This window comes from Corvus kubaryi, unplaced genomic scaffold, assembly GCF_017639235.1.
Source record: "Corvus kubaryi isolate FWS band 111438036 unplaced genomic scaffold, C.kubaryi_AGA036_p1.0 37394, whole genome shotgun sequence".
NCBI lineage: Eukaryota > Metazoa > Chordata > Aves > Passeriformes > Corvidae > Corvus > Corvus kubaryi.
The window spans coordinates 5,090,431-5,105,980 of NW_024581133.1; the positions used below are offsets into that span (position 1 = coordinate 5,090,431).

The 15,550-nt window shown below is 52.8% G+C and overlaps 2 protein-coding genes and 1 long non-coding RNA gene across 8 annotated transcripts in view; 1 reads left to right on the plus strand and 2 right to left on the minus strand.

The window, feature by feature from the left end:
* KIF7 (kinesin family member 7) overlaps positions 1 to 10,466 on the plus strand; it is a 10,954-nt gene extending 488 nt beyond the window's left edge. The window contains exons 2-18 of one of the 4 annotated variants that reach the window (XM_042039543.1): positions 1,584 to 1,784; positions 2,035 to 2,446; positions 3,013 to 3,544; positions 3,843 to 3,980; positions 4,122 to 4,346; positions 4,756 to 4,958; positions 5,241 to 5,347; positions 5,646 to 5,801; positions 6,104 to 6,306; positions 6,422 to 6,619; positions 6,816 to 6,941; positions 7,419 to 7,595; positions 7,897 to 8,112; positions 8,314 to 8,520; positions 8,988 to 9,186; positions 9,279 to 9,428; positions 9,631 to 10,466. In XM_042039543.1, the coding sequence (XP_041895477.1) occupies positions 1,584 to 1,784; positions 2,035 to 2,446; positions 3,013 to 3,544; positions 3,843 to 3,980; positions 4,122 to 4,346; positions 4,756 to 4,958; positions 5,241 to 5,347; positions 5,646 to 5,801; positions 6,104 to 6,306; positions 6,422 to 6,619; positions 6,816 to 6,941; positions 7,419 to 7,595; positions 7,897 to 8,112; positions 8,314 to 8,520; positions 8,988 to 9,186; positions 9,279 to 9,428; positions 9,631 to 10,016 (3,836 nt within the window). In that variant the 3' untranslated portion in view covers positions 10,017 to 10,466. Of the gene's footprint in view, positions 1 to 1,583; positions 1,785 to 2,034; positions 2,447 to 3,012; positions 3,545 to 3,842; positions 3,981 to 4,121; positions 4,347 to 4,755; positions 4,959 to 5,240; positions 5,348 to 5,645; positions 5,802 to 6,103; positions 6,307 to 6,421; positions 6,620 to 6,815; positions 6,942 to 7,418; positions 7,596 to 7,896; positions 8,113 to 8,313; positions 8,885 to 8,987; positions 9,187 to 9,278; positions 9,429 to 9,630 lie in introns of those variants that run through there. The other 3 variants (XM_042039544.1, XR_006017944.1, XR_006017943.1) reach the window with 3 other exon arrangements.
* The window catches only part of LOC121669927, a 28,029-nt gene continuing 19,679 nt past the window's right edge, over positions 7,201 to 15,550 (minus strand). Inside the window, exons 3-4 of one of the 3 annotated variants that reach the window (XR_006017950.1) lie at positions 11,378 to 11,387; positions 7,201 to 7,214 (exon numbers count right to left, since the gene is read on the minus strand). This is a non-coding gene — a long non-coding RNA (uncharacterized LOC121669927). Of the gene's footprint in view, positions 7,215 to 11,377; positions 11,388 to 12,245; positions 12,256 to 15,550 lie in introns of all 3 variants that reach the window. The other 2 variants (XR_006017946.1, XR_006017952.1) reach the window with 2 other exon arrangements.
* TICRR (TOPBP1 interacting checkpoint and replication regulator) lies at positions 12,150 to 15,544 on the minus strand. The gene is made up of 3 exons (XM_042039549.1): positions 14,025 to 15,544; positions 12,749 to 12,853; positions 12,150 to 12,610 (listed from the first exon to the last, which is right to left on the minus strand). The coding sequence occupies exons 1-3, from the start codon at positions 15,334 to 15,336 to the stop codon at positions 12,492 to 12,494; spliced, it is 1,536 nt and encodes a 511-aa protein (XP_041895483.1). The 5' UTR covers positions 15,337 to 15,544; the 3' UTR covers positions 12,150 to 12,491.

Genomic DNA, 15,550 nt, shown 5'->3' on the forward strand with positions numbered 1-15,550 from the left:
CCCGCCGGCATCCCTGCTCCGCCAACATCCCTGCTCCGCCGGCATCCCTGCCCCGCCGGCATCCCTGCTCCGCCAACATCCCTGCTCCGCCGGCATCCCTGCCCCGCCGGCATCCCTGCCCCGCCGGCGTCCCTGCTCCGCCGGCGTCCCTGCTCCGCCGGCGTCCCTGCTCCGCCGGCATCCCTGCTCCGCCGGCATCCCTGTCCCACCAACATCCCTGCTCCGCCGGCATCCCTGCTCCGCCGGCGTCCCTGTCCCGCCAACATCCCTGCTCCGCCGGCATCCCTGCTCCGCCGGCATCCCTGCTCTGCCAGCATCCCTGCTCTGCCAGCATCCCTGTCCCGCCGGCATCCCTGCTCCGCCAGCATCCCTGCTCCGCCGGCATCCCTGTCCTTCCAGAATCCCTGTCCCGCCAGCATCCCTGCTCCGCCGGCATCCCTATCCCTCCAGCATCTCCACCAGCCTCGCATCGCCACCTCCTTCCATCGCCATCTCCTTCCATCCCCAGCCAAGCCACCCACACCACCATTATCCCAGCCATCTCTCCCAGCCCACCAGCCTCACCAGTGCTGCTGTCCACACCCATTTCAGCACCTTTGCTCTCTCTACCCGAGCCCAACTGCATCATCATCTCCATCACTTCCAGTATCACTCCCAAACACACCCTGCCAGCCCCTCCAGCTCAAGCCAACCCCCCCCCCGTACCCCTGGCAGCTTTTCCTTCCCCCCTACCTTTGTTGCTGCAGCCAACCCCCATGGACACATTTGAGATCAGGGTGTGCAGGTTTCTCCTCTTTCACTGCAGGACAAGTGACAGGACCTGGTCCTCCACCAGCTCTGGAGGTGGTGGTGATAGTCTTAGGTCCTGAAATAAACCTGAAGGAGAGGGAGGTTTGCAAGTGTTAATCCTGTAAGTTTCTTTATATGAAGGAAATGGAGAAAGAGGAAACTTCTTCATTCTGATTTAACGGCATTGTGGTTTCTTACAGAGGATGTACTGTAAATATTTCAGTCATCTTTACTTAATTGCATCATTTGTAAACACTAAATTGTTTCATACTTTTAATCTACCTCTGTTTTCAGTCTCCCATTTTAGGCTATCATTGCACCAAATTTGGGAATTGCCATTTTACATGGCTGTTGGAGACAAAAGGAAAAACATTTAAAGTTCAGGCAGCAGAGTGCTGTGGTCAGATACAAGCAAGCTGCAAGCATCAAAAAAAACTCTTCTTGGAGCTGGAAAAAGCTGTAGAGCCATTTTGGCTTCAAAGCACAGCACACTGTAGCTGCAGACATGGTGTTTGATACTCACTAAAATGCTAGGTGCTTTTTCCTTCTTGAGGAAGGACTGGAAACAGGAAGCTTTGCTGGAATCCAGCACAGCAGTGGGATAGGATTTGCCCAGAGGTCTTGTGGGATGTTTAACCCAGGCTGCGAGGGCTGAGCAGTGGGAGAGTTGTGAGGCTGCTCCTTTCCAGCTGACGTGTGCTGCAGGCAGGCTTCTGACCACAGCTCTGTCCCCAGCCAGCGTGGGCTCCCTGGACATTCCCTGCTCTCCGTGAGCGTGTGCCTCTCTTTGCCAGCTTCCATCAATGAGGATGAGCAGGGCATCATCCCACGAGCCATGGCCGAGACCTTCAGGCTCATCGATGAGAATGACCTGATCGACTACACAGTCCGAGTGTCCTACCTGGAAGTGTACAAGGAGGAGTTTCGGGACTTGCTGCAGGTGGATACAGCCAGCAAAGACATCCAGATCCGGGAGGATGACAAGGGGAACATTGGTATGTGTGGCTGTGCGCGGGCTCCTTTTCTCCCCACGTTGTAGGCCAGAGTTGGGTTATCTATCCGTGAAGGCAGAGCCAGGTCTTCTTCCTCCATCCCTTTGTCTCCTGCAGCAGTTTGCTATATTTAGTCCTGAAAGCCGGTCTGGGCAAGGCCCACTACAGGCAGGGTGACAGCAGCAGGCTGTGCAGAGGAGCTGCATCCTCGGGCAGCCCATCCCTCCCAGCCGCAGCTGCCTTTGCTTTGCAGTGCTCTGCGGTGTGAAGGAGTCAGAAGTGGAAGGGCTGGACGAGGTGCTGAGCCTGCTGGAGATGGGGAACACAGCCAAGCACACGGGAGCCACCCACATCAACAGGCAGTCGAGCCGCTCGCACACCATCTTCACAGTGACCATGGAGCAGCGGCGTGGGGCTGGCCGGCTGCCCCTGCACCACCGCCCCCCCGCTGTCCCCGCCGCCGGACAGGTCCTGGTGTCCAAGTTTCATTTTGTGGATCTGGCGGGCTCAGAGCGAATTGTGAAGACAGGAAACACAGGGGAGAGGCTGAAGGAGAGCATCCAGATCAACTGCGGCCTCCTGGCCTTGGGCAACGTCATCAGTGCCTTGGGAGATCCTCGGAGAAAGACCACCCACATCCCATACAGAGACTCCAAAATTACCAGGTACCACTGGGACCAGGACTTCCCACGTCTCACGGGCTCAGTTAACAGGTCTGCCCTCTCTGCGGGTTTTCGTGTAGGGAATCTCGAGGAGCAATGAGGCCAGGATAGAAATGGCAGGCCTAGCTCACTGCAGTGCTGGAGAAGATGAGGCTTGCATGAGTCGTGCTGCTGAAGCTGAGATGAGGTGTTGCTGTGGGTTATCCTGGCCTTCCTGCCGGGCAAGGAATAAAAACTACTTACAGTAGGCTCAGTTCATGGTCCACAGTTAGCTCTTTGCTCGAGCAGGTGGCCTTTGCAGTCTCCAGCAGGAGCCCTGGCAGCACATACCTAGCAGCAATCACAGAGTCAGGGAGCTCCCAACCTGAGGAGTTACGTGGATGGAAATTTGCCGTGGTGCAAACTGTTAATCCTCTGCTTAATGATTCCACTCACCTCACTAGTGCCAAACCACCTACAGAGCAAGGCCATCATTTTCCTTCAGTTTAACCTCTGAAAAGGGTTGAAAACGTTCTGTTTCCTGTGTTACTTTGTATTTCCGCGATTTTAATCCCTGTGCTCTCCCTTAGGATCCTGAAAGACTCTCTGGGGGGGAACGCCCAGACCGTGATGATAGCCTGTGTCAGCCCATCATCCTCTGACTTCGACGAGAGCCTCAACACTCTGAATTACGCCAACCGGGCTCAGAACATCCAGAACAAGGCGGTGGTGAACTGCCGCAAGGAGACGGAGCACATCGAGGAGCTCCACCTGCAGATAAAGAACCTGCAGAAGGCGCTGGAGCAGCGGCAGCGCTCCGAGACCCGCATCATCCACCGCTCGGCCGGCACCAAGCGCTGCGCGCCGGACGCCACGGCCCGGCTGCTGGCCGAGTGCGCCCATTACCGCACCTGCACTGACGCCGCGTACCGGCTGCTCATGGAGCTCCAGGAGGACAGCAACCTCACCGTGGAGCAGGTGCTGCGCCTTAAGGAGTGGCTGTGCGCGGTGGAGAGTGAGAGGAGCGAGCTGACCTCAGCCGGGCTGGATAGCGGCATTGAGAGCACCTCCATGGAAGATCAGGGCGCTGAGGCACAAGGCTCAAAGCTGGCAAAAGCCCAGGTGATGGGGGTGTTACAGCTCTGAGGTTGGGTTTGTCTCATGGCCACAGCAGCCCCAGCGTGGCATGATGGAAGGGTCAGGAGAGGGATGGGAGGAGAAGCAACCTGTCCAGGAGGCCCTAGGGAGGCAGAAAGACATGGTCATCCCAGCAGGGAGGGAGAAATTGGATTCAGCTGCAGCTGAGATATATTTTACAGGAAAAATCTGAGTCTGCAGAGCTGTTGTGTCCTTACAGAGTTCAGCATGGGAAGGGCCAAGGTGGATGCTGATGCTGCCTCTCTTTTATTTTGGGGAGCAGGTGAGCACCGAGAAGAAGTGTGAGTCCATCAAAGACGAGCAAGTGGCCAAGCTGCAGAGGCAAGTGGAACGCCTGGAGGAGGAGAACCGTGATTTCCTGGCTGCCCTGGAGGATGCTATGGAACAGTATAAGCTGCAGGTATTTCTGGGCTCTGCTCTCTCTGTAGGACCTGCCCCACTCCTCTCCTGGCCCAGGGGCACTCAGCCCAGCTTTCAGGTTCCTCTGCAGTAGGTCTCAGATCAACATGTGTGTAACCATATTTTGCTCATTGTTTCCTAGAGTGACAAACTGCAGGAGCAGCAGGATAAGATCTCGGAGCTGCATGTGCGCTTGGAGATGGCAATGCCAAACCTGTGTGTGCCAGGACTGCTGGAAAATCTTCACCTGGTGACTGCCAGCCAGAGACCTCACACGGCCCCACTGGATGCTGCCCCATCCCATGGCCTTGGTGGGGTTCCCTCGGGGCTGCTTCCTGAGCAGACGGGAAGAGCTCTTTGCAAGAAGGTGAGGGCATGAGGCTGTGCCATCGAAGAACTGCTGCCTCTTCAGCTGTCTGCTCCCCACTGTAGGAATTGCTTTTTCCCTTATGTTGAGCGTGACCCTTGTTAGAAGCGTAGTCCAGAGGACTGTGCTCAGTGTTCAAATCCAGAGTTTTACAGCTTTGGCAAAAACAGCCCAGCTTCAAAACTGAGGCTTTTATTTTGACGTTGTGGGTGAGTCCCAGATTTGTTCAGTGTCTGAGCAGCAGAAGCACAGGCAGCTGGGTCTGGCAACACACCAGTTCTCCTGAAAATACACTCAGCTCCATTTTGTTGCCTTTCTTTATGTCTAGCAGCGATGCTCAGCTGGGAGCCGCTTTTTCTAGCACTGGCTCTCACACAGCTTGTTTCCTCTTTCCAATTCTGTGCCCCAGAAGCTCAGCAGCAGCTCCTCCTTGCAGAAGGAGGAGCCGGCAGGCTGGCAGCCAAACCACACCCAGTGCCTGACTGGTGATCCTGAGGTCAGAGATGTGGTGCTGCGGAGGGAGCTCAGCCAGGACTTGGAGAAGCCATCAGAACTGTCCTCGGGAGAGGAGCTGGAGGAATGGGAACGGAAACGGTCCCTGTCCCAGCGCCGGTGAGTTGGGGCTGTCCCAGCCCTGTGCAGTGCCCTGGGCAGTGAGCTGGCTGTCCCACTGCTGCAGTTCTGCCCTCATGTCTGATGTAGGGGCAAATGCTGCCTGAGGGATCAGTGATGCTGCCCAGACACCTCACTGCTCCCTGGGGAGCTAATTACCGTCTCTTCTGACCACAGCTATTGTTTCCATCTCCTCCTGAAGCCTGTCGATCATAAGGGTCCTTACTGGGAACAGCTTTAGCACTGCCCAGACCAAACTGATTTATTTGCTTCTCCTTCTAGAAATGGGATCCAAAATTTGAGCAAGAAAGAGATTTTCAAGTTGAGTGAGGAGCCAAGTGGAGGCAATGCCCACTCAATTCAGGAGGAGCAGCTGGAGCTGTCAAAAGGCAAGTAGCAACCACAGGTTGTTGGACAATCTTCTTGGGCTGGCGGTGCTTCACGGGGTAATGTTGATGTCCCACCTGAGCCCAGAGGACAAAAATGGAGCAGTTGACAGTCCAGCTGCTTTTATTAGGGAGAAACTTGAACTCCTAGGGTCTGGCAAGGGTGTGTGTTTTGGTGGAAGCTTCAGGTGACTCTGGGCAATGCTGTGCCAGGCTCTGGCTACAGATCCAATAACAGATCATCCTTCTGTCACCCAGCTGCTAAGATACGACTTTCCTTACCTGAGAATCTGTGTTCCAGAAGTCTGTGGGAAGCGGGAGTCACTGCTTGGTTCCTGGGAGCGCCTGCCAGGGAAGGACTCTGAGTGGAGGCTGGTGCAAGCACAGCAGAAGATCCGAGAGCTGGCGATCAACATCCGCATGAAAGAGGAGCTGATCACAGAGCTCATTAAGACAGGTGCAGAGCTACTGGTGGGATACACACCCACTTCCCATGAAACCTGCTCCTACTCTTGGTGCTTGATCTCTGCTTCCATCCCCGTCTTCTCTTCCTGTGTTGCTTGTGCTCAGTCTCTTCCCCTGTAAGCAGCAGGGCCTTGTCTGCCCATCCCTCCAGCTGACAGAAACCCTTCCCACTGGTTTCTTGCTTCTCTGGAGTGGCTGAAGGAAAGGGAACATTCAGTGTCTGTAGCCAGAAATACTTGGGGAGGGGGAGAAAGGGTCAGGATCCTGGCTGTGAGAGAGGGGACTGTGTTGCAGGCAAGGACGCCCAGGCTCTGAACAGGCAGTACAGCCAGAAGATCAGTGAGCTGGAGCAGGAAGCAGAGCAGGTGCGGACAGAGCTCAGCGACAGCCAGAAGCAGCTCCAGGAGCTGGAGGGCAAAGAGCCATGGGACCCCGGGGAGAAGCGCAAGCTGCAGGAGTACCGCACACGCGTGGCGGCCGCGCAGAGCAAGGCACAGGTGAGGGGGAAGGGCTCTCCCCACCCCGGCGCTGAGCAGGGGCAGAGTTGGGGGCGTCTCTGCAAAGGGCACCAGGGAGATGCCGAGGGCAAGGACGATTTTCACCCTCTGGCAGGTTCTGTGCAGGAAGAAGCAGGCGACGGAGAGGCTGGTGTCGCTGTCGGCACAGAGCGAGAAGCGCGTGCAGGAGCTGGAGAGGAACATTCAGCTGATGCGGCGGCAGCAGGGGCAGCTGCAGCGGCGGCTGCGTGAGGAGAGCGAGCAGAAACGGCGGCTGGAGACTGAGGTGCACAAGGGACAGCACCGAGTCAAGGTAGGAGAGGGCAGGAGCAGCTGTGCTTCTGTGGTGGTTGTGAGGATGACAGCGGGTGGGCTCTGATGTGGTCTGCGATTTTCTCGGAGAGCGTGAAGACGGAGAGCATCCGAAGAGATAGAGGAGAACATAAGCTGTCCCTCAGCCCTCACACCTCCCACTCCCTCCATGCTCATGGCTGCTTTTTCACACGCAGGAACTGGAACTGAAGCATGAGCAGCACCAGAAAATCCTGCGCATCAAAACAGAGGAAATTGCGGCTTTCCAGAGGAAGCGGCGGAGTGGCAGCAATGGTTCTGTCATCAGCCTGGAGCAGCAGCAGGTACAGACAGCAAGCCTTGCCTCCGCATTCCTGTTCAGAGGGGATGCTTGGCAGACTGCAGGCTGATGGGGGAGATCTGAAAACAGGGACCTGAGCCCATCCTGCCCTTGAGAAGGACAGTCCATAGTGTCATTTGCATCTAGTAGCAGAGGACTTAAGATCTTGTCTTACCCCCAGAACCAGGATCTCTCCTAAATCCTGGCATTGGTAAAGAAGCTTTGAAATTTTGTCTGCTAGCAGAAGGGTGGTGGGAGATGTGCCCTCCAAGAACTCCTTGACAGCTGGGAATTTAGTTTAGCTTTGCCTCTTGGAGGAGCTGGAAGGATAAAACCAGTGGAGTCTGGGCTGTAGGGGTTAGCAGAGATGAAATTGAGACTTTTGTTCTGATCTCAACCCCACTGCCCTTTAGTCCAGGAGTCCTGGGCATTGCTGCTGCTGTCTGCACACACACATGCCTTTTGCCTCTCCCTCCATCAGAAAATTGAGGAACAGAAGAAGTGGCTGGACATGGAGATGGATAAAGTTCTTGAGCAGCGCCGGGCCCTGGATGAGCTGGAAGATGAGCTGAGGAAGCGGGAAGCTATTGTGGCCAAAAAGGAAGCCCTGCTGCAGGAGAAGAATGGCCTGGAGAGCAAACGGCTGCGCTCCAGCCAGGTAGGACAGGAGTGTGACACCTCAACCCCGTGCTTCATTTTCAGCAGAGCTGGAGGCTGGAAGATGTAGGTGCCATCCTGGGTCTGGCAGAGGGCTGCAGGCCAGGATTAGGTGGTGTTGGAAAGTGGGTGGGAACTCTGTCTCTATGGAAGACTGGTTGTGCTGTGCCTCTGAGCTCATTGGTTTGGTAGTCCTTGGCTTACGTCTGCCTGGGGGTCACTTGACCTACAGAGGAAGTAGAACGGGGCTGAGGGCCTGACTTGCCTTCAGAGTAGCGCCCCTTGAGCATCCTCTGCTGCAGGCCCTGACAGATGACATCGTGCGCGTGTCCAGCCGCCTGGAGCACCTGGAAAAGGAGCTGAGCGAGAAGAACGGGCAGCTGCGTCACGGCAGTGCCCACGACCAGCAGCAGATCCGCCAGGAGATCAACAGCCTGCGCCAGGAGAAGGACCAGCTGCTCAAACAGAGGCTGGAGCTCGACAACAAGCTGCGTCAGGGCACCCTGCTGTCCCCAGAGGTACCTCTGCTGGGGCTGGGGAGCAGGAGGTTGTAGGAGAGAAGTAAAAACCTGAGCACAAGGTCATTAGCAGATGCTCCCCCGCATCCCAAACAGTGCATATCCCAGCTTCCCACCATCACTATTGTGATGACAAGGTTAGAGCAGGGTGAGACAGAGCAAACCCTTTGCTCCCTAGTAACTGCAGCTCTGCCCTGGCAGGAAGAACGGATCTTGTTCCAGCTGGATGAGGCCATCGAGGCTCTGGATGCAGCCATTGAGTACAAGAATGAGTCCATCACGTGCAGGCAGCGAGTCCTGCGGGCCTCGGCCAGCCTGCTGTCCCAGTGTGAGATGAACCTCATGGCCAAGCTCAGCTACCTCTCCTCCTCTGAGACAAGAGCTCTGCTCTGCAAGTACTTTGACAAGGTGGGAGACAACTGCCTTCTGTGCTGGTGGGAGCTGTATTTCATTTACTGGCTTTTAGTGATTACATTATTAGCCAGCCAGAACACATAATGAAATTAACACAGCTTGAAAGCACTTGTTAACAGAAACTATGATCTGACCAAACTCTTGTTTTCCTCAGTTTCAAGCTTTCTCCTTGCATCATACTGTAGTTTTCCTGTAAACTCAGGCCACAAAGCTACAGCACCATGACCCCCAGCTGGGAGAGGGGCTTAACTAGTCATAGGATGCATGGATCCCTGCAGTGGCTCTGCCACATCAGTGCAGCCACATCTTGCTCTTCCCTCCACGAGGCAGCTCTGACATCCCAGCAGTACTAACCTCTGTAAGCTGTACCAAAAAACTAACTTGACTGAGGCTCAGTGGGGCAGGAAATCTTCCCAGGCATGAAGGAGCTGAAGTGTTCCTTCCTCTTGGGCCCTGCCCAGGTGGTGACACTGCGAGAGGATCAGCACAGGCAGCACATTGCCTTCTCAGAGCTGGAGATGCAGCTGGAGGAGCAGCAGCAGCTGGTGTACTGGCTGGAGGCAGCTGTGGAGCGCCAGCGCCTGGAGATGGATCGCCAGCTCACCCTGCAGCAGAAGGAGCACGAGCAGAACATGCAGTTACTGCTGCAGCAGAGCCGTGGTAACCCCCCAGCTGCCCAAACGGGCAGCAGTGCCACTGCTTTGGTCTTTCACAGGACGCCCAGGCTGGAATAGCCTTGTTTTTTCTTGTAGAGCACATGGACGAGGGGCTGGCCAGCAGCAAGCTGCAATATGAGGCGAGGATTCAGGTGCTGGAAAAGGAGCTGAGCCGTTACATGTGGGCAAACCAGGAGCTGAACCAGAGACTGAGTAACATGAACCCCCACCCTGGACAGACTAAAGGTGAGAGGAAACACAGGCTAGGGCTTTGCTGTTCCTGCCAAGTTAAAACGGAGTTTCAGTTGCCATGCCTGGCAGTGAGAGCTTGGAGCAGTCCAGAGCAGTCCACGTATAGGTCCTTTAGCAACTGCTATACAGGCACCAACTTTGATGAGGAAAGTAGGGATCCTGATACTCACCTCACTGTACCCTCAATTTTTCTCAGCAGGGATGGAGAGAAGCATTCATGGGGCTGGGGACAGAGCTGCCCCTGAGCTCGGCACCTGTGAGGAATCCAGCCTCAGGGAACAGCCCATGCCTCCAGCTGTCGCTGAAGAGAGCCCTCGGGCCAGGGATGAGAGCAGGGACCTGGTGCATGCCCCTTTGCCCTCGACCTGGAGGCGTTCCTCACTGCCCAACGAGAGCCCCGGTGACCTTCGGCAGAGGGACGCAGAGCAGGCGCTGAGAGCGGGGCAGCCCCACGAGCTGCAGCCAGCGCGGAGCCTGGCTCCTGCTGCCAAACCCCGCCGGGAGCTGCGCAGAGCCAGCCTGAACATGAGCCCAGTGCCTTATCACCCAGCCATGATAGATGTGAGGAAAAACCCGCTCTAGAGACAGCCTTCACACTCACCTGGCACCGGGCAGGGAGCAGCGGGTGTTGCTGACCCCGCACGCCAGCCTGACTACGACCCTGTTACATTTCAGAGGCCTGAGAAAGATGTGAGTTGTCACCCTAAGGGAGTTGAGGGTGTAAGGCATGGGAGCACCAGCCTACATTCTCCACAGTGCTGCCAGTCCAGGCAGCACTGATGGGACTTTTTCTCTGCTCCCTCAGCAGCTTAAACACTGTGAAGCAGGAGACACCTTCCTTCCAGGCCTCTTAACACTAAAAACTTGTTTACAATTTGGAATCCTCAGCTCAAGGGTTTGCTCAGCCCTGGCAGCTTCAGAGGGAGATGCTCTGCAGTCCTGCAGAATTTGTACATAGATTTTTGTAGTAACTTTGAGTTTTTTACATTTCTACTATAACTTTTCTAATAAAGCAGAGTGAGTTTTATGAAATGGTCACTTGTCGGAGGGGCCACGTACTCCAGCTACGTAGGAAAGGAGTTGTATTTAAATCTCACTGCATGGGAAGTCAGCTACTGTCACAGTGTTGCCCTAATGTCTAAATACCTGCTTTAAGTAGTCCCAACCAGATCTAGTAGGCCTCCTACATTAAATTGCCACAGGAAGAGCATCTCCAGCCAGCAGCAGAATTGTCTGAAACATCCATGATAACTCAGTGGTTCTGGTTTTCTGTTGCAGCCTATAAGCTGCTTTTAAGCAGGGTTTTAATATTCTGGAGAGAACTTCCAGTCTGGATTTAAGGGAGACTAAATATAATCCTGCATCTTAACACTTGACAGCTCATGAAGGGGGGGACGTAAGTTTAACTCCGGCAGAGCAAGAAATGAAAGCCAGAGATCTGCTTTAAGAAGGGCAAGGGGCAGGGACAAAGGGCTGCTTGACTACCTGACCCTAAAAACAAGCCTCTGCTTCAGCCTGAAATCATGAGAACAGCTACCACAACCACTACTTGAGGGGTAACACAGCACATTAAAAGCCAGCATCTGTTCTAAGAACCACCTTCTGATCTCCTGCATCATTGACCTTGCCTGTAGTGGTGTCACAGTGAGGGGGGATATTACTGAGGGCTCTGGCTGTGGCTGAGCTGCACAAGATTAAGTTCAGAGACTTTACTTCCTGCTGTTGAAAACAAAGATCTTCACTAGGGAAAATAAAAAATCCATCCTACTTGGAAGTAAGTAGTAGATTTAGAGCTCCATGCTTGTCACTCGATGTCCTTGAAGCAGGTGCAGCTCTCCCAGAAGCAAAACAATCCCTGTTAAGCACAGGATTCCACCCCTCTTCCCAGTGGGAAACGAACAGCTTTCCTGCAATGAATAGTGTGTCCAGGAAAGAAGCTCCACTCAATCCCATCTAGCCCCTCAAAGCCTTAAAGCAACCTAACAAACCTCTGGTTTCCCATGCCCTGTTTTAGGATGACCTCACACCATCTTCATAGCTCTCCAATTCCTGTGCAGTCAGTAGACACAGTGGGGTGACTTCCCCAAGATCCTGCTATGCACAAACAGATCACTATCCCAAGGGAAAAAATTCAGCCCTTCCAATATTATGCACTATTTTAGCCCCTTGTAGGTTACATCTCAGGCACTGAACCACAGCTCCTGCTCTCTTCATGGGGTTAGAACACAAATGTGGCACAGGCAACTAAATCACTATTTAATCCGTGACTCAGTTTGGTAAAGAGTAGTCTTGAAACTGACATCTCCAGTTATTCCATCCAAGTTTTACTTCTCAAGGACACTTCCCCAGCCAATTCTCTCTTGCTTACTGCAAGTTTGTAGAAAAGGGCAATGAAGTCATTCCATCAGCATCTGCTTATCCAGCAGTAGCCAGGAGCGGATACACCAAACCATTCATAATCTACAAACATGTTCCCAGTTAAATTATCTTCCCCTTTTCTGTACTCTTGGCACTCGGCTAATTAATTAATTCCCTTGTTATTTTCCCACTAAGCTGTGGCAAACTGGATGCAATTAACAGAGGGATCCATTTAGTATCAGGACAAGACACAGCAGGAGCACGCAGCTTGTTCTGTACCCATTCGCCTCCAGCATCCTCCTTCCTGCAGCCCCCATCCCTAAAGCCAAAGACAGATTTTGGATTAAGGGACACAAAGAAGATTCGTATCAGTTTATTTTACAAGAAAGCTGTAGAGAACTGACAATTCTCCCTCTTGACCTGGGAGAATTGAACCTTCTTAGAGTGCAGAACTCACTCTAAGCTTCCACAAGGAGAAGGACCAAGCCAGGCTTTGAATGGATGGAGAGATGCTGCAAGTGATGTTTAAGAAACCATAAATTTTTAGAGTGGTCCTTATTTCTACTGCCATGTGCTTGCATCCAGTCTCCTACCAGCACAAGCCAGCTCCAGTCCAGCACCAAATACAGGTCTTTGTTAAAAGGTGTGTTGTACAGCTGGGATAATACAAAGTTTCCCATACTATTCTGGCTCCAAACTTCAGCTGAGCAGCTTTTTCCGTGAGTAAGTCCTGCTAAGGGGACGCCTCCTGGAAACCATGATGTGGAATGGAGACAGCTCCTGGTTGGCAGTAATTTGGACAGCATCAGACTCCTCTTCTAAAAAAACAGAAAGAATACATGAGAGCCACAGTTTACCAGAGTTCACTGGTGATTCCAAGAAGCCAAATACCAAGTGGAGACAGCAAGAACTGGAAGCTGCACTTCTCACTTAGCCCTTTCCTCACTTGTGCTTACCTTGGACACGCCTTCTCCGAGCTGGCGGTGGGGACAGCAGTGGAGACTGGGTCAGGGCTAGAAGGCTGCTGGCAGAAAGTCCTCTCTCCACGGGTGGTGTGGAGCCTGGAGAAGCACAGTGAGATGCTGCAGCAAAACCACTCAACTCATGTGCTAAGCCTCACACACAGCCTTTATGCTACCTCAAAACTGCCATCAATACAAGTGATATTTTGAGTTTATCTGAAGCAAACTCTAGGCTGGCACAGTGGGGTTTTGGCATTCAAGAAAGGTAAATGGCAGTCTGGAATCAGCTCTTAGCACATTTAATTTTCTTAGCTGGTTTTAGCAGAAAGGCACTTCACATGTCCTGGAAGAAAACTATTATAACCACGATGATCTAGAAATATAAACACAAGGTCTGTAGGTACAGAATGTCTCTTACAGGACCATCTTGAGGCTAAACACTGCTATTATTTCATGTCCTGAATATGGAGTAATGTTGCTTAAAGGTTTGGCCTTTTTCCTCTGTTATAATGTTGAGTAAGACACTGCCTCTGTACACAGATCTTTCCTTGCAAGAGGAACGACACCAAAGCTAAGTGCAATGACTTCAGAACAACACCTGCCAAAGCCCCTGTGATTTCTACAACAATACTGGATTAAGTATTTGAAATTCACAAGGCCTGGTTTACAGAGCTGTTTCACCATGGTCAGCTGACTTGTCTGTACCCACAGCAAAAGCAACGAGGCAGCTTAAACCTATACACCTACTGATACAACATTACTGCTAGCAAGGGAATCATTTCTGGTAGCCACTTTCAAAGGGCCTACCACCACAGGCAGAGACAACTGGAGCACCAATAAACACCAACACCCACAGGATTAACCCCACCAACACTCTAGTCTACACTGAAGCAGCCAAGCTTTAAACTTAAGACTGCTGGCTTCAGAGCTGGATGCTGGGCAGAAACAGCCAGTGGCATCTACACAAACCTGAACAAATCACCAGCTGGATGCCACTGGAATCCTCTCTCAAGTTCTCTAACTTTCCTTTTAGTTCCTCCAGCCTCCTGCTCTTTTCGTATTTCTCTTGATATCTCTTCCATCATTAATACTCATATCCAGTCTGCCTCTCCACATAAGTATCTTCCATGTCATCTACAAACCATTCCCCTTTCACCTCATTCTCCCTCAGATAATTACACAGAAAACAACTGGGTTCTTGTTTTTGTCTAACCTCCACTTTTAACCACATCTGAACGTTAGTGGAGTGTCTTTCATGCCGCTTAATTACCTGACAAAAGGAAGACATCATCATCCCCTAGACAACTGTGCTGTTCCAGTGCTTTGAGAGCACATGCTCCTGGCTTCTCAAGTAGTACAGAGTCTGTCCTTGATTTGCTTCTGTTGCCCTCATCTGTGGAACAGCCAGTGAGATCCAAGCTGCACCTATCAGCACGTGATCTCTTGGCACCATGACTCTCCTCCTTTTCTGGTGATAGGTAAGTAAAGACCCGCTTCCGAGATTTCAAGCCAAAAGCTCCCATGGCAGAGTCCTCATCAGCCCTCGGTTCAGAGTCACTAGGAGATGCCTGATCCTGGAGCCTGCAAATCCCTTCCAGTTCAAATTCCCCAAGAGCATTCGTTACTTTGCTGCTGCAGTGTTCCGAGACCCTCATCGTTCTCTCTCTGCCTGTTGACACCCACGTCCGTTCATCAGCATTCCTCTCGCTCTGAGCACAGCTCCCGTTAGCAGTGCTGCCTGCTGCTCTCTTCCTCCGAGGCCAGTCATTGATGGCATCAGGAGTAGTCTTCCCCTTCTGCTTTGGAGAAGGTGTCTGGAGAACTCCTGCTTCCAAGGGAAATGGGGAGGTGACATTAGAGGCACAGCTTGTTGGGGTGTATGACTGGCATATGTACGTCTGTCCTGCACCTTTCCCAGGGGTACTGTGGAAAGAACGGCAGCAGGACGGAGAAACACAGGCAGCTGCTAGTTTTCCTGGGTGCTTGCTGCACCAGGTCATAGCAAGATCACCGAAGGGGCTTTCTCCTCCCTTGAGTTTGCTGGCACTTGCTTCAGCTTGAACTTCCAACGATGAGCAAGAGCAAATTTTCTTAATGCGAAGCTTGGGCAGGCCCGAAGCTTGCATTTCAATTTCCACTTCGTACGTCGGTGGGCTGGCAGAAGGGAGTTTGCAATGACTTTCAGGAGTCGAGAATTTGGCTACAAAGGGAGGCTCTCCCATCCGTGCTGCAGCCTCCCGCTGCCTCCTGTCTGCAGTGCAGCGTAAGGAATAGGCAGGAGCAGACTTCTGCATAGGAGGCGACGTATTCAGGGCAAATCTGGAGCGTCTCTTGAGACTTGGAGCCTTCAGCCCCATATAGTCTTCCCTCAGCAGAGTTCTGGCTTCCAAGTCATCACTAACTGTTTGCAAATCACTTAGGAAGGACTCACAGGTGTTTGCACTGCAGTTCTCCCCCTTAACTGATGGCTCACAGTCTCTCTCAGCATTCTGTGAATGTTCCTGCCCTCCAGCAAAAGGCTTTGGAGACAAATGGTTTTCCAAGTCCTCCCCTGAAGGAGGCTTTTGAGACACTCTATCCATCTGTTTGTTTTTCTCCAATACAGGGGTATTTTCAGACTGATGAAGCTGAAGGCTTTCAACAGAACAGTTACCACCAGTATCATGACGACTGTCCTTATTTTCTGAAAGCGTTGTACATTTAAGTGTGAGGCTCTCTCCTCTAGAATCTGGATCATGTGTGGCCAGCTTGGATGTGTGAAGCAGGGACCTCAGTGAAGTGCCTGGAGTCTTTTGA

Bases quoted from the DNA above. Each gene is read 5' to 3' on its own strand.
- TICRR (XM_042039549.1), bottom strand. From the start codon at position 15,336: ATGGATAGAGTGTCTCAAAAGCCTCCTTCAGGGGAGGACTTGGAAAAC. The intron at 12,854-14,024 runs GTAATTAAGCGG...GTGCTTCTCCAG, and splicing joins TGATGTCTTCCTTTTGTCAG to GCTCCACACCACCCGTGGAG. The intron at 12,611-12,748 runs GTAAGCACAAGT...CTGTTTTTTTAG, and splicing joins TCGGAGAAGGCGTGTCCAAG to AAGAGGAGTCTGATGCTGTC.